The sequence below is a fragment of the Eubalaena glacialis genome, chromosome 11 (genome assembly GCF_028564815.1).
Source record: "Eubalaena glacialis isolate mEubGla1 chromosome 11, mEubGla1.1.hap2.+ XY, whole genome shotgun sequence".
Classification (NCBI taxonomy): domain Eukaryota; kingdom Metazoa; phylum Chordata; class Mammalia; order Artiodactyla; family Balaenidae; genus Eubalaena; species Eubalaena glacialis.
The window spans coordinates 48,169,094-48,183,933 of record NC_083726.1 but is presented as its reverse complement, the minus strand read 5'-3'; the positions used below and the strand labels follow the sequence as shown (position 1 = coordinate 48,183,933).

The following is a 14,840-nucleotide window of genomic DNA, read 5'->3' as shown; positions in this document are numbered from 1 at the left end:
TATGCCCATCACCTATTTTCCTCCAGTGATGTCATCTTACATAACTGTAGTGCATTATCAAAACCAGAAATCGGTATAATATAACTTACTAGGCTGCAAATTAATTCACTTTACCCTTTTCTGCATGCATTCACTTTTTTGTATGTTTTTATCATTCTGTGGTATTTTTCACATGTGTAGAGTCGTATAACCACCACCACCAAAAGCAAGATACAGAACTTTTCTGTCACATAAAAAAAAATTCGTCTTTCTGCCAACTTAGATATATTTGATACCTTGAATTTCTTTTTTTCTTTTATAAAAAATTTTAAAATTTATTTATTTATTTATTTATTTTTGGCTGAGTTGGGTCTTTGTTGCCGCTCAGGGCTTTCTTTAGTTGCGGCGAGCGGGGGCTACTCTTCGTTGCGGTGCGTGGGCTTCTTATTGCGGTGGCTTCTCTTGTTGCGGAGCATGGGCTCTAGGTGCACGGGCTTCAGTAGTTGTGGCACGTGGGCTCAGTAGTTGTGGCTCATGGGCTCTTAGAGCATAGGCTAAGTAGTTGCGGCGCACAGGCTTAGTTGCTCCGCGGCGCGTGGGATCTTCCCAGACCAGGGATGGAACCTGTGTCCCCTGCATTGGCAGGCGGATTTTTAACCACTGTGCCACCAGGGAAGCCCCGATACCTTGCCTTTCTGTTATTATGTTCATGGTTTTCTTTATTTGCTTGAATGTATGGAATACGTTTAGAATACCTCTTTAAGCCACTAATTCTATCATCTGTATCATTGCTGGTTTATTTCCATTTATTGTATTTCACCTTGTTATGGGTTGTATTTCCTGCTTCTTTGCATGGCTAGTGTTTTTGATTGGATGCCAAACATTTAATTTTACATTATTTAATGGTGGTTTTTGTTGTATTGTTTTAAATATTGTTGGGCTTTGTTTAGGGGTACAGTTATGGTACTTAGAATTCTTTTGATCTTTTTGAGGCTTGGTTTTAAGCTCTGTTAGTGCTGGTCAAGAACATACTTTAGTTTAAAGCTTATATGGTTTCATTACTGAGGTTTTCATTACCTTTTGAACTCTATTCAGTACCCCGTGTGTTAAGAGGTCCTACTCTCATTGATGGGAACATGAGCTCGGGATTGTTCTGACTACTCCTTTTCAGAGGCTTTTTCTTCGTATTCAGTAGTTTTGTCACATGCATGCACAGATCATTACTGAGCTAAAACCTTGAGGGGAATCTCTCTCCATATCTTTGGAGCTCTTTGCAGCTTTCCTTCTCTCCATTTGCCCTGCAAATTCTAGCTGTCTTGGTGTTTCAACTCTGAACTCTTTTTCCTTAACTCAGTGAGACTGTTGTGCTCCAGTTGGGTTCCAACGCCTAACCCCCTCCCTGTGTTTCAGCCTTGTAACTCTACAGGCAATAGAGCTTACTTCTTTTGTTTTTTTCTCTTGATGATTTCTGTCCTGAGATGGTGTTCAGTGTCTGAAAATCATTGTTTCATACTTTTTTTTTCTAGTTTTCTAGTTATCTAATGTAGGAAGGTAAATATAGTCTCTCTTTTTCTGTCTTGGAAGGTATCCCTGCCTTATAGAAAATTTCATTTTTTATAAATATTTGTCTTTTCTGACTTTTTAAATATTTTTAGGACTTTGTGGGAAAAGCAGTGCATAAACTTTAATAAATTTAGGCACCTAGGGTGCATGTTCTCCTTCATGTTTTCTTCTTTTCACATATTCTCTGTGTCACACATGTATTCACATCCTTTTATCTATTCACTGTCCTTTCATTCCTAATATGATGAGTATCAACACAATCTGTTATTGAACATCTTTGTTTAATATAAGATAGTGGTGACAAATGTTAGCTTTTCATGTTTACCCAGAAGAAAATAGAGTGCCTTCATTTCTTTTTCCCTTTGTTTACTGAAAGGAGATAATGATTTTTAGTTATTGTTCAATATAAAATGTTGATTCCTATATTGGTGAGAACACGTACAGGCATACATCTTGTTTCATTGTGTTGCAGGAAGGGGGACCCCTTCCCTTCCAGGGCCCGAGAGTGGGCTCTTGTCTAACACTCGGAAAGGAATTGTCCGAGGAGTCACATGTGCTGACAAAGCAAGAGACTTTATTGGGAAGGGGCGCCCATGTGGAGAGCAGCAGGGTAAGGGAACCCAGGAGAACTGCTCTACCACGTGGCTCGCAGTCTTGGGATTTTATGGTGATGGGATTAGTTTCCAGGTCGTCTCTGGCCAATCATTCTGACTCAGGGTTCTTCCTGGTGGTGCACGCGTTGTTCAGCCAAGATGGATTCCAGCGAGAAGGATTCTGGGAGGTTGGTAGGACATATGGACTGGTGTCTCCTCTCCTTTTGACCTTTCCCGAATTCTTGCGGTTGGTGGTAGCTTGTTAGTTCTGTGTTCCTTACCAGGACCTCCTGTTGTAAGATAACTCAAGCAAGTGGTTACTGTCGTGTCTGGCCAGGGCAGGCGGTTTCTGTCAGTGGTTCCCTTAACAACTTTGCTTTATTGTGCTTTATTATTCTATTGTGTTTTTACAAATGGAAGGTTTGTGGTAATCCTGCATCAAACAAGTCTATGGGTGTTGTTTTTCCAACAGCATTTGCTCACTTCACATCTCCATCACATTTTGGAACTCTTGCAATATTACAGACTTTTTCATTCTTATATTTGTTTTGGTGATCTGTGATTGGTGATCTTTGATGTTAGTATTGCAAAAAGATGATGACTTACTGGAGGCTCCAGTGACGGTTAACATTTTTTAACAAAGTGTTTTTTAGTTAAGGGATGTACATTTTTTTTTTAGACATAATGCTATTGTATACTTAATAGACTACAGTATAGGGTAAACATAACTTATATGCATTGGGAAACGAAAAAGTTTGTATGACTTGCTTTATTGTGGTGTTTGCTTTATTGCTGTGATCTGGAACTGAACCTGCAATATCTTGGAGGTATGCCTATAGTGGCTGTTGTTTGAAACCCTAAGCCATGAAATACTTGAAGTTATCCCAAGATGGGGAAACAAAAGAAACAAAACAAGCTTTACTTTTGTACTAAATCCATAGTATTCCAAAGTTAATATTTTTCTTAATTTGGTAAATGTACAGATTAAATATTTTTAATTATATTATTTAGCATATAAAGTCCTAATTATCATATATATATATATATATATAATGTTATGCTGTTGAAAATAGAATAGCCTTGCCTGATTTTAGATTTCTAACATATCTTTTGATGAAACTGGTACAAATGGAAGATAGTGCATGGACTTTAAACTTATTCTTAAACTTATTTAAGAAGGAAAACATGCTTATTTTCTAAGAAAAAACTGAAATTTTACACTTATTGTCCATTGAATTCAGACTTGTCATGAACATGTTAATAGTAAAGCAAGTACTGTTTTAAACTCTCTTAATATCATAAAATACATTAAAACAGGGTTAATGTTGTTTAGGGGATGCATAATAAATAGGTTTGTTCTCATTTTGTGACAGTCATGAACATTTAAGTTGGAGCTGAATGTATGTCACTTAACTATTCTTGAACATCCAATTCAGTAGATAGTTTTTCTTTATGAATAACCTAATTCCTTGCTAGGATTATATTTATAGCAGTAAATATACTTATGCTTTAAAAAACCTTTCTCCTTTGTTACTTTTGAGAGAGACATTTAATTCCAGTAGTACATATAAATTTGGTAATGCACATTTACATTTTTGCCATAGAGCCAGGCATCTTTGAAGTATTTCAGCCAAACATTTACAATGCAAGATGGTCAAAATTAAGTAAAAGTATATAGCACCCACTAACTTGTGATCAGGCATAAGAGAGGAGGTGGAGTGTAGGTTTTCAGTACATGAATTCTTTTTAAAACTTAAATCTAATAATATTAATTTTTAATGTTTTCCTTGAAAAATTTTCTGACCTTCTTACTAGATTGCTTTTTAGACGTAATCCATATGTATGTGTATGTGCATGTTTGTTGCTTTTAGTAAAATTGATTCATACTTCTTACGAAATTAAATTAGATGTTATTATTATCCTCTCTGAAAGTAAATTTTGTCTAATATTAAATAATTGCTCTAAATTTGAATATAATTTTTAGTGGTTAGCAACTATTGTTAGTTCAGTAGGTATACTAACTTACTACTTTCCTGAGGTAAACATTTTACTAAAAGTTAGGTAAAAGTAAGACTTTTGTCTTAAAAACGACTATTTACAAATTCTTTGTAGGTACCACTTTTGAATTTTTGGTCTTCCATTTTCAATTTATGTTTTTGAGTTAGCATCTCTAGAGACCATTACCTCTGCTTCAGGGATTGATTTTTTTTTTGTACTTGAGGTTTACAGTGCCTAGTCATTTTGGACTTATTTAGCTCTGTCCAGGTTAAGAAATAAGCCCCATTATTTTTCTGCCCTAATGTAAAAAAGCAAATTCTATTAGAGCATGCATGAAATTGGAGGATTGAAGGACAAAGGCTTCCAGAAAGTTGACATGTGTTGCTACTCTTCATTGGAGTAAATTTTAATAGAATATTGAGTTAGATTTGCATTTATTAATCATCCTAACATCATAGCTTGAATTCCCGTCTTATGGCATAGGAATAAACCTCATAAACTGAATGAATAGCCGCTGTATAAATAAGCATTTTGAGGAGAGGGATTTGAAATTAAATGACTGAATCTGAATTAATTGAACATTTCTGAGACTAACAGGAGGATGTTTATTTAAAAGAAAAAAAAATGTGTCAATTCAGGGCTGAACTTTTTTTTCCACTCCATTTTTATTCACTGTAAGTTTCTTCCTATGTGTGAGGTCTGGCAGACAGTTTTAATTGGAAGGGAAAGGTTTTCATATTTAATAACTTCTGTCTCAAATAAAGTATGTCTGCCAGTCTAGCCCTCCCTGGATGGTTAAGAGGAAGATCAATTAGGATATAAAAAGAGTACTTTTTGATTTTGTTTTCTGTGTATCGTATTGGATATTTTTGCTGCTGTTCATATGTTTACATGTTAGTAATTTTGACGGCTTTTGGATAATTCCACTCTAGAGGGAGAACTGGTGGGCGGTCCTTCCTGTGACACGACCCTTGAGTGACAGTTATATTTGATTGCCTCCAGTACTGTGAGGAAAGGACACGACTCTATGGTGAGGACTGATGGACATACATTATCTGAGAAAAGAAACTACCAGGTAAGATCAAAAATTTTTTTCCTTTTTTCTGTTGGTCATATAGTTACATGAACTGTTTAACGTGTTGTATTTAATTGGAATCAGGTTGGATACACCTGAGTTTGAAAAATTGGAGTTATAATTTTAAAAATACGTATGTTGGGTTTGACAGTTGAAATAGTGGGAACATTTTTCAGAGTAAAGCATGCTTATAATAAATGTATATTTATTCTTATAAATAATGTATATATATTCTTATAATAAATGTATATATATTCTTTTAGTGTCAGAACATAAATTTTCTGGTATGTATATCTGTGTCAAAACTTAGATTATCTAAAACACAATTTATGACTTCATGGCTGGATTCAGAGCTAGTATTCCATAAAACAGAATGTTGATTGCTTTTATACATATTATTTCTGGAAGACTAAATCTGAAGTCTTAGGCTATATTCAGGGTACTAGAGCATCACAGGAATGTAGACAAAGTTGGTTAGAGTATAGAAGAAATAGAAATGAAAATCCCAGGGTACTCAGACCCCAATTCTATTGAATTTGTCATTAGCTTGCTGTCCTTATAATGCTAGATTCTTGTTTTCTCATTTATTAAGTTAGTTAATAATATCCATCCCCTATGAAATATGTAAGGATGCTGAAAGGATGGTTGAAGTGTAATATTCCTGTTTTCTTTCTGAGCTTTTAAAAGAAGGTGAATTTTAAAGATAGTGCTATTAAATAGTGATTTTAAAAACTCTGACATTTGAATTTAATTTTTTCAAAGAAAATCTGCTTTATTCATTTGATAATAATTTAATATCAAATTATGTAATGACTCAGAATACACAGTAGTTCATAGTTAAGTAGGAATAAGCTTTAGGCTTCTTTCACAAATACATATCCAGCCTCCCTCTCTCTCTTCCACCCACAAGTTTTGTTCCCTCCAGGCTGTGAAGGCAACTGGTGTGATAGCAGCAGCTTTTGTTAACTAACCATTTATCTTCTAATCATTTATTTTAGCCCAGTTAGTCTTTTCTTCCCTCAGATTGGAACAGTGAACATTGGAGAAAATTGTAAATGGGTCTTCATGGTGAGATAACAAAGAGCCTTTGAACACAAGACTTAGGTTCTGGTTTGGGCACTGTCCATAATGAAAAGTAGTGTCATATTTAACCTTTCTAGAATTTGACCTAATTTTATGTCTGAAGTTTCTTGCCAGATTTTTATAATTTTAATGAGCCATAGTAAGCTGTGGCTATGCAGAATCAGTTCTCCCTGTAACCTTTTCTGTTCTGAATTGTTTTTATAGAGTTGATCAACATGGCCTCTGTTCATTACTTATACTTGCTGTAACTCCTCCTGCCTCACAACCACTTCCAACTACCTTGACTCATAAGATTTTAATTGGTTACACTACTTGGGTTGTTGTATCTTTTGATAGATTCTGCTAAATTATTTTAAGACTATCGTGATTCTAGATTGTGTGGCTTTTCAGTGTTTATAATCCAGTTTGTAAAGTGTAAGTATAGAACTTTTGTATAATCACGCAGTATGATTAATTTACTTTATGGAATCATATTGATAAAGAATTCCAAATTTTACACTTAAAGGAATAAAAGGAGATTATATTTTATACATGAAGAGATTTCCTAATTCCTGTTCATTCTACTCTAAAAAAATGGTTTAGAGTCACACTGTTTCAGTCACATTATTTACAAATAATCCAGGATTTTTAGCTTACCTGAAAATGCATTCTTGGTTAGGGTTTTTCTGCCTGAAAATATTTTCCCTTTTCTCTTTTCTTGTTACTTAGTGACAATTAATGCATGTTGAAATATTCTTGGAAACACTTGTTTAAATTGCCATTGTAAAATTATTTTTAAAAGCCTCTTTTGAAAAATACATGTATAGAAATATAATTTCCTGTCTGATAATTATGATGAGTATATTAAGAGCATATGGGAAATTCAAAGGAATAGTAGATAAATTACTAATATTTATATTGGTAGCACTAAGAGTGTGTATATGCTGAGATGAAATGATCTGGATTTTTAACAATTCCATTTCGGAGGAATTTTATTTGTTGTTTTTCATGGATAAAGTAGGATTTCTTTGTAGCCGTGTTTATACTCATTAATTTATCTTTGAGGCCTTTTGTTTTTGGAGGGTACTTGATGTCTTATAGTGTTATTTAAGCATTCTGATAATAATAAGCTAATAGTCCAGAGTTTAATAAAAAGGATAATATTTCCCCAGTTCTCCTTTCGTTGTGGACTTGATTAAAGACTTAGGAACTCATTTGGGAAGGTGCATTCCCTCAGCTTTGTGCTAAAACCTAATGACTTTTAAATGGGTGTTGGTTGAAGTATTGATTTTTCTATTGGTATCTACTTTGTGTGTTTCATTTCTCACTACGAATTTAAGCCCAGTTAAAAGTTTTTTGAGTATGACTAGAGTAGTTGAAGTTTATTTGCATAGACAGACTGGTATATTAGTTCAGATGAGATAATTTAATTATGTAAATGGTTTATAGTTTATTCTTTTAGAAAGATTGTCAAGCTTCTTCCAAGGAAATGTAACTCCAGTTTTTGGCTAGAATTTTCTTTTCTTTCTCTAATTTACACTAATTTATTCCAACTATGAGCATGCACAAATCTAACCATATTAATTACCAGGTTAACTTACGAGTGCCTTCTTCCCCTCTCTTATATAATGCAGACGAGCTCTTAAACATTACATATAATCTTTGCACATTCTAACCCCACATACTTTTATTTCCATTGTCTCCTCTGTTTGCTTATAGTTAGTTTTTCCATTGAGTAATATAAAACTGCTTTTAAATCTCCATGCTATGCACTTTTACACTTTAAGCCTTTACTTGTTTGGGTTCCTCTTCATGTAATGCCTCACCTTTCTTCCATGATTCAAGAATTAGGTATCAGTACTTTCAGAAGCCATTCTGTGATGGGCTTCAGCATTCCTTCCCCTTGCTTTTGTAGCTTTTGTGCATACTTCTAGTTTAGTGTGTACCATGATACAATGTAGTTTTGTTTGTTTTTCCTTGTCTTGCTGTAGCCCCGTGCTGTCCAATGTGCTGTCCAGTACCGTAGGCACTAGCCATAAGTGGTATTTAAATTCATTTAAACAAAATAAAATAATTTAATTTCTCAGTCACATCGACCACATTTCAAATGCTCAATAGTTACATGCTGTTAATGGCCACCATATTGAACAGTGCAGATATAGAACTTTTCCATTATTGCACAGAGTTGTATTAGACAGTGCTACTGTATGTTACAAGTGTCTTGAAAACTGGAGCCATATTTATTTTGGTACTGCCTGTACCTAGCATGGTTTCAGTTACATAATAGGTGTTCAAATGCATGTTGTTTCAATAAAATTAAATAAAACAAAGAAAGAGGTGACAGGAAGAAACTGCCAAGTGTGCTGAGGGAAATGCCACTTATATATACATATCTCCAAGATTTTTAGAATGCTACTTTGAGATCATTGATCACATCGTATGCTAGCTAGTTCAGTGTATGTTACTTATAAACTAGATCTAATGCATCCTAGTCTGTATGTTCCTTAAGAATACCTCATTATCTAGAATACCACATTAACTTTGTGGAATGTATCCTGTCAGAGAATGATGGCAGTGATTGTATTGCTATTTCCTCCTCTCTCCCCCTGCCATTAACTATTTTATTTCCTTTCTATTAGTTTTTTAAATTACAGAGCTATAGAATGTGAAAGTTTACCTTCACAATTTTACTTTTAACAGTTTAGTGTGTATCTTTTCTAGTGATTATATAGGTGCAAATGTGATTTGTTGTCTTTGTTTTTAACAAATACGCGTTTTTCTACAGCTTGCGTATTGTACTTAATGGAGATATTTCTGTGTCCCACCCTTCCACTGCCTTTTTCCCTAGAAGTACTCAGTTGTTTGAATTTTGTTTCATTCTTTTTGTTTTTATATTTTTATTACATATATATTTCAGTATATAGGTGCATCTTTATGTATTATGTGGCAATTTTTTGAAAAGTGGTACCCTATATTCTGTTATTTTGAATAGGAAAAAAAATAATGACTTTCCAGCCCACCCCAAACCGTAAACAATTTCCCAGATATTGCTAAAACACTCAACACCTATCTGACATTTCAGATATCTGAGAATTCTGCATAATGTAAAGCATTTAAAACACAAGTTACCTAATTATTTAACAATCAATGACGCACATACAAACTCATCTGGTAGGTGTGCTTCCATTCAGTATGCAAGAGTATTGTACAATACTGTATACAAATTACATTTTTTCCTCTTGCACTGCAGTAAAAATTTAATGTAAACAAGCAATGAAGTACCCCATTTCTTTTATTATAAGTGATAACACATTATTGAAAATTTTTATCTTTCTGCTATCAGGATGTATTTTACAACTGATGGTATCTTCGAGTCATAGTTGTAACACAGTAGCTTATAACCTTTTCTTGATAGCTTCTAGTATGATTGAAAACAACACCAGCATCAAAGCACTTGGAATCTGCTATATTACATACGTTAAAGATGCATAATATAAAGAACACTTAAAATGGAAAAGAATTTTTGAAAAATGAATACTTAGCAATTCAAGAGTTGTCAGAATAGATCTAGTGCGTAGAGCAGAAAGACGAGGCTTTAGACATCCTTGCTGTTTGGCACTGGGTTAAAGTGAGCAAGAGTGAGCTGAGGAAGGAATGTGTTTAAAAATAAGTACCTGAAATCAGTGAACTGGTTCACAGTTCATTGCTCTTGAAACTCTTGGAAACAAATGGCTGTAGCCACAGGATGAAGGAAGGGGAATAAAAAAACTCGAATTGCGTGACTGTTAAGTTGTCTTCACTTGAAGTTATACAATTCCTGCTAAAATGAGATCGCTTTTGTAATTGCACTTTAAATGTGATGCTTCTGCTCATGTCACTATCATATTATCAGCAACAAAAGTTATTTTGACTCCATGACCTAAATATTTGTTTCAAATAAATTTTGACATTTATTTGTCATTCATGGCTCATCTTTTTCTTCTTCCTCTGGCCAACCAAAAACATCAAATTAAATGAATTCCCAAGTTCCTCATTGGTTGGCTTATTACATGATGCTAACAATGTTGGTCTTTCTTTGAATGCATTATATGTTCTGATACTTTTTTACTCATCTTCTGAAATCATCAAATGAGGTGACATTTGTTTTCCAAAAAGCAAGTTTCACTAAGATACATGGTTCTATGGCACCCTTAGTATCTTAGTAATTTTTTCACAGTGCCCCTGGGCCAACAGAAATGTTAACAGTTTTGTTAAATTAAGTAATTAGGTCTAAACCACTTAGTAGTTCAGGTGGTATCTGATATCTGACAGATATCTGATATCTGACGTGTTTCCTGAGAAGATTTAAAATATCTGGTGGGCATCCTTCTGTGTTCACTGTGGTGCTCCTTTGGGAACTTAGCTCTAGGCTTTTACACATGAAATATTGTGTTCTCTTTCAGAAATACATTTTATATTTAAGTAATTTGCCCCAATCATGAATATGGAATGTGTTCATCATTAAATAGAAAGTTAAAACGTTGGTGTAGATACTTCTATCAATCAGAAAATATAGAAGCAAAGTTACTGTTTTTTTAATTGAAGTATAGTTGATTTACAATGTTGTGTTAATTACTGCTGTACAGCAAAGTGATTCAGTTATACATATATATACTTTTTTAAAAATATTCTTTTCCGTTACAGATTATCATAGGATATTGAATATTGTTCTCTGTGCTATACAGTAGGACCTTGTTGTTTATCCATCCTATTGGATATATACCTATATATCAATATATATGTAGATATATATAAAAGCTTACATCTACTAACCCCAACCTCCCACTCCATCCCTCCCCCAACCCCTGCCCCTTTGGTAACCACCAGTCTGTTCTCTGTGCCTGTGATTCTTTTTCATAGATAGGTTCATTTGTGTCATATTTTAGATTCCACATTTAAGTGATATCATATGGTATTCGTCTTTCTCTTTCTGCCTGACTTAGTATGATGATCTCTAGTTGCATCCATGTTGCTGCAAATGGCATTATTTCAGTCTTTTTTATGGCTGAGTAGTATTCCATTGCATATATGTACCACATCTTCTTTATCCATTCATCTGTTGATGGACAGTTGTTTCCATGTCTTGGCTGTTGTAAATAGTGCTACTATGAACATGGGGGTGCATGTATCTTCTTGAATTACAATTTTGTCAGGGTATATGCCCAGGAGTAGGATTCCTGGATCATATGGCAACTCTGTTTTTAGTTTTTTGAGGAACCTCCATAGTGTTTTCCATAGTGGCTGCACCAATTTATATTCCCACCACAGTGTGAGAGTGTTCCCTTTTCTCCACACCCTCTCCAGCATTTATTATTTGTAGACTTTTTAATGATGGCTAGTCTGATTGGTGTGAGGTAGTACCTCATTGTAGTTTTGATTTGCAGTTCTCTAGTAATCAGCAATGATGAGTATCTTTTCATGTGCGTATTGGCCATCTGTATGTCTTCTTTGGAGAAATGTCTGTTTAGGTCTTCTGCCCATTTTTCGATTTGATTTTGTTGTTACTGAATTGTATGAGCTGTTTGTATATTTTGGAAATTAAGCCCTTGTCGGTTGCATCATTTACAAGTATTTTCTCACAGTCCCTAGGTTGTCTTTTCATTTTGTTTATGGTTTCCTTTGCTGTGCAAAAGCTTATAAGCTTGATTAGGTCCCATTTGTTTATTTTTGCTTTTATTTCTATTGCTTTGGGAGACTGATCTAAGAAAACACTGGTGCATAGTTATCTTTTAAAATATAATCTGAGGCCTTACTTAGATTCTGGGATGATTGCACTGATGGTGACAGCTTAGTTTTTTGTTTTTTGTTTTTTTAGTCTTTCTGAATTCCCATATAAAAATAGAACAACTAGATAGAAAACCAAAACCCATGAAAACATTTGTAACAAAAACTGGGGATGAAATATCTCCATGAACCTCAAAATATAAGCAGGTGAAAGTCTAACAAAGGACCTAAATTTATCAGTTTTTATGCATAAGAACGTAGAAGCATTGGGGTGTCTGGACCTGAGCATAGAAGCACCTCAAAGTGGTGAAGAGCCATTTTGAAAGTGGTAAGTGTGATTAGCCAATTTGAAATTGGGGAGGTTTTGCCCACTTTATTAGATCAGGGTAAGGGACCTGTGGTGAGGCCTAAAGTGACTTGAGCCGCCTAGCTCTGAACTCTCAAGACTGACCCACCAGTGCTCCCTTCCAGGGCCCTGTTGAGAAGTTTCTGGGAGTGGAATCAAAATTGAGCAGGATAGGGACAACAGAGACACAGGAAAGAGAAGGAGCAGATTAAAGTGGGAGAGGGGAACAGAGCCAAGAAAACCTCAGAAAACTTGCCATTGTACTTTTAGAGACTGCATGAAAACAACAGAAGAGGGAGCTTTATGAAGTTAGAGAAGTTTTCTGAACCATGTTGTAGTCTCAAATTTTATGAAAATTAAATTCACGAAAGGTCTTCTAGGAATATGTTTAGGTGTGTTTATACCAATTTTGAGTCCCATCAACTGTTCATATTGACCTGACATTTAATAATGTCAAATTTTAAATTTTTCAAATTTATTGAGGTTGTTTGAGACATATTTCCCTATTGAAATTAAGTAAAAGAAGGTATTCTCATGTCCTTTTAAAGATTTTTAATTTTGTCTTTCATGTTTAAATCCTTCTGAGAATGATTTTTATATATGGTTAAAGGAGACCAAATTCCTTTTCTTGGCATAAAGATAATCAATTATATTAGCATCATGTATTGATTTTGTTCTTTCTTCCTCCTAATCAGCAGTGCCCTGTTATAAATCAGTTTGTTTATATTTGTGGGTCTGTTTCCTATATCTCTATTTTATTACTTTGATGTGTTTGTCTCTGCCTGCACCAGTGTCCCACTTCCTTAACTACTATAGCTTTGTGTTAAATCTTCGTGTCTGTCTCTCCACCTTGGTCTTTATTATTGTCTTGACTTCCTTGGCCTTTTGTTCAGTGACAAATTTAGAATTTGAAAGAAAAAAAAGGCATTGTGTTTACAAGTGGAATTTTATTGACTTCATTTTTATTTGGGGAAGAAATGATATGTTTATGTTATTCTTCCTCTCCCTGAATTCATACACTGAGGTCTTCTATATTTTCTCTCAATAAAGTTGTATTTTTTTTAATAATGGAATTATAAATCTTTAGTCAGAGTTATACATAAGTACTTTTTATTGCTTTTTTTTTGGTAAATTGTATTTTTAAAATTATATTTTATAGATGTACTGTTATATTGACATACAGTTAACTTTTAAACTTGATTACTGTTTTTTTGGCTGCGTTGGGTCTTAGTTGCGGCACACGGGGTCTTCATTGAGGCATGCGGGATCTTCCGTTTTGGTGTGGGCTCTTTGTCGGGGGGCGCGGGCTTCTCTCTAGTTGTGGTGCGTGGGCTCCAGGGTGCGCGGGGTCCAGAGTACATGGGCTCTGTAGTTTGTGGCTCGCAGGCTCTCTGGTTGAGGAGCATGAGCTCAGTAGTTGTGCTCGGGCTTAGTTGCCTCACGGCATGTGGGATCTTAGTTCCCCGAGCAGGGATTGAACCCGCGTCCCCTGCATTGGAACGCAGATTCTTTACCACTGGACCACCAAGGAAGTCCCTAAATTTTTATTCTTATAATTTATCTGTAGGTTCTTTGTGGGGTGGGTTCTTTCATGTAAATAAATATATCATCTGGAAATTCCAGTTTTGATACTTTATAATTTTTATAACTTGCATTTCTTTTCAGAACTCACTCATATTTCTGATACAAGGTTGAGTAGAAGTGTTAATAGTAGGAATCTTTCTCTTGTTACTTGTCTTACAAACTTTGTCCCCAGTAAATATGATGTTTGATGCAGGTTTTGGTTTTTTTTTGTAGATATTCTTTATCAGGATTAAGAAATTATTCATAATGCTACCGTCTTAAATATTTTTTCTTTTTAGCACCTTTTTTCATCCGTAAGATTGTTTACTGTGTGCCTTTTCATCTTATTTGTCACCCTTGCTTTAAATTTATTCTTTGTTTTATATTCATCAATTTATACTCTTTAAGTTATTGATATTTCCTTTTATTCCTTAGGGTTTGTTTTACTGTTCTTTTAAGTGTTTTTAATTTTCCAAACTTATGAGGCTTTTCTAATTATCTTTGTGTTGCTGATTTCTCACATATTCCGCTGTAGCTAGAGAATGTGGTCAGTATGATATCAATTATTTGTTTACGTACTTGAACAAAATGCATATTGACCAGTTGGCAGGTGTATTGCTCTGTTTCCATTAGATCAAGTTCGTTAATCTTGTCTATATCTTCTATACCCACATATTTATCATTATTTTTCACATTTTTACCATTATTATTTTGTTGTTTAGATTTTGGCTCTAATATATCTTCTTTTATTTATTTAATCATTTTATACATGCTTATGTTTAATATGTGATAAATCCAGCAGCTGAAAGTTGCCACAGATCATTCTCATGTCTTTTGTTTCTTCTGGTTCTCACTTATGATACCTTGATTCCTTGTAGGTGTGTAAGTTACCATTTTA

General features: G+C 34.4%; 1 protein-coding gene across 3 annotated transcripts in view; it reads left to right on the top strand.

The window, feature by feature from the left end:
• Positions 1-14,840, top strand: part of CNOT2 (CCR4-NOT transcription complex subunit 2) — a 113,719-nt gene that overhangs the window by 36,718 nt on the left and 62,161 nt on the right. For all 3 annotated transcript variants that reach the window (XM_061206055.1, XM_061206056.1, XM_061206057.1), the window contains exon 2: positions 5,066-5,208. In XM_061206055.1, the coding sequence (XP_061062038.1) occupies positions 5,161-5,208 (48 nt within the window). In that variant the 5' untranslated portion in view covers positions 5,066-5,160. The remainder of the gene's footprint in view (positions 1-5,065; positions 5,209-14,840) is intronic.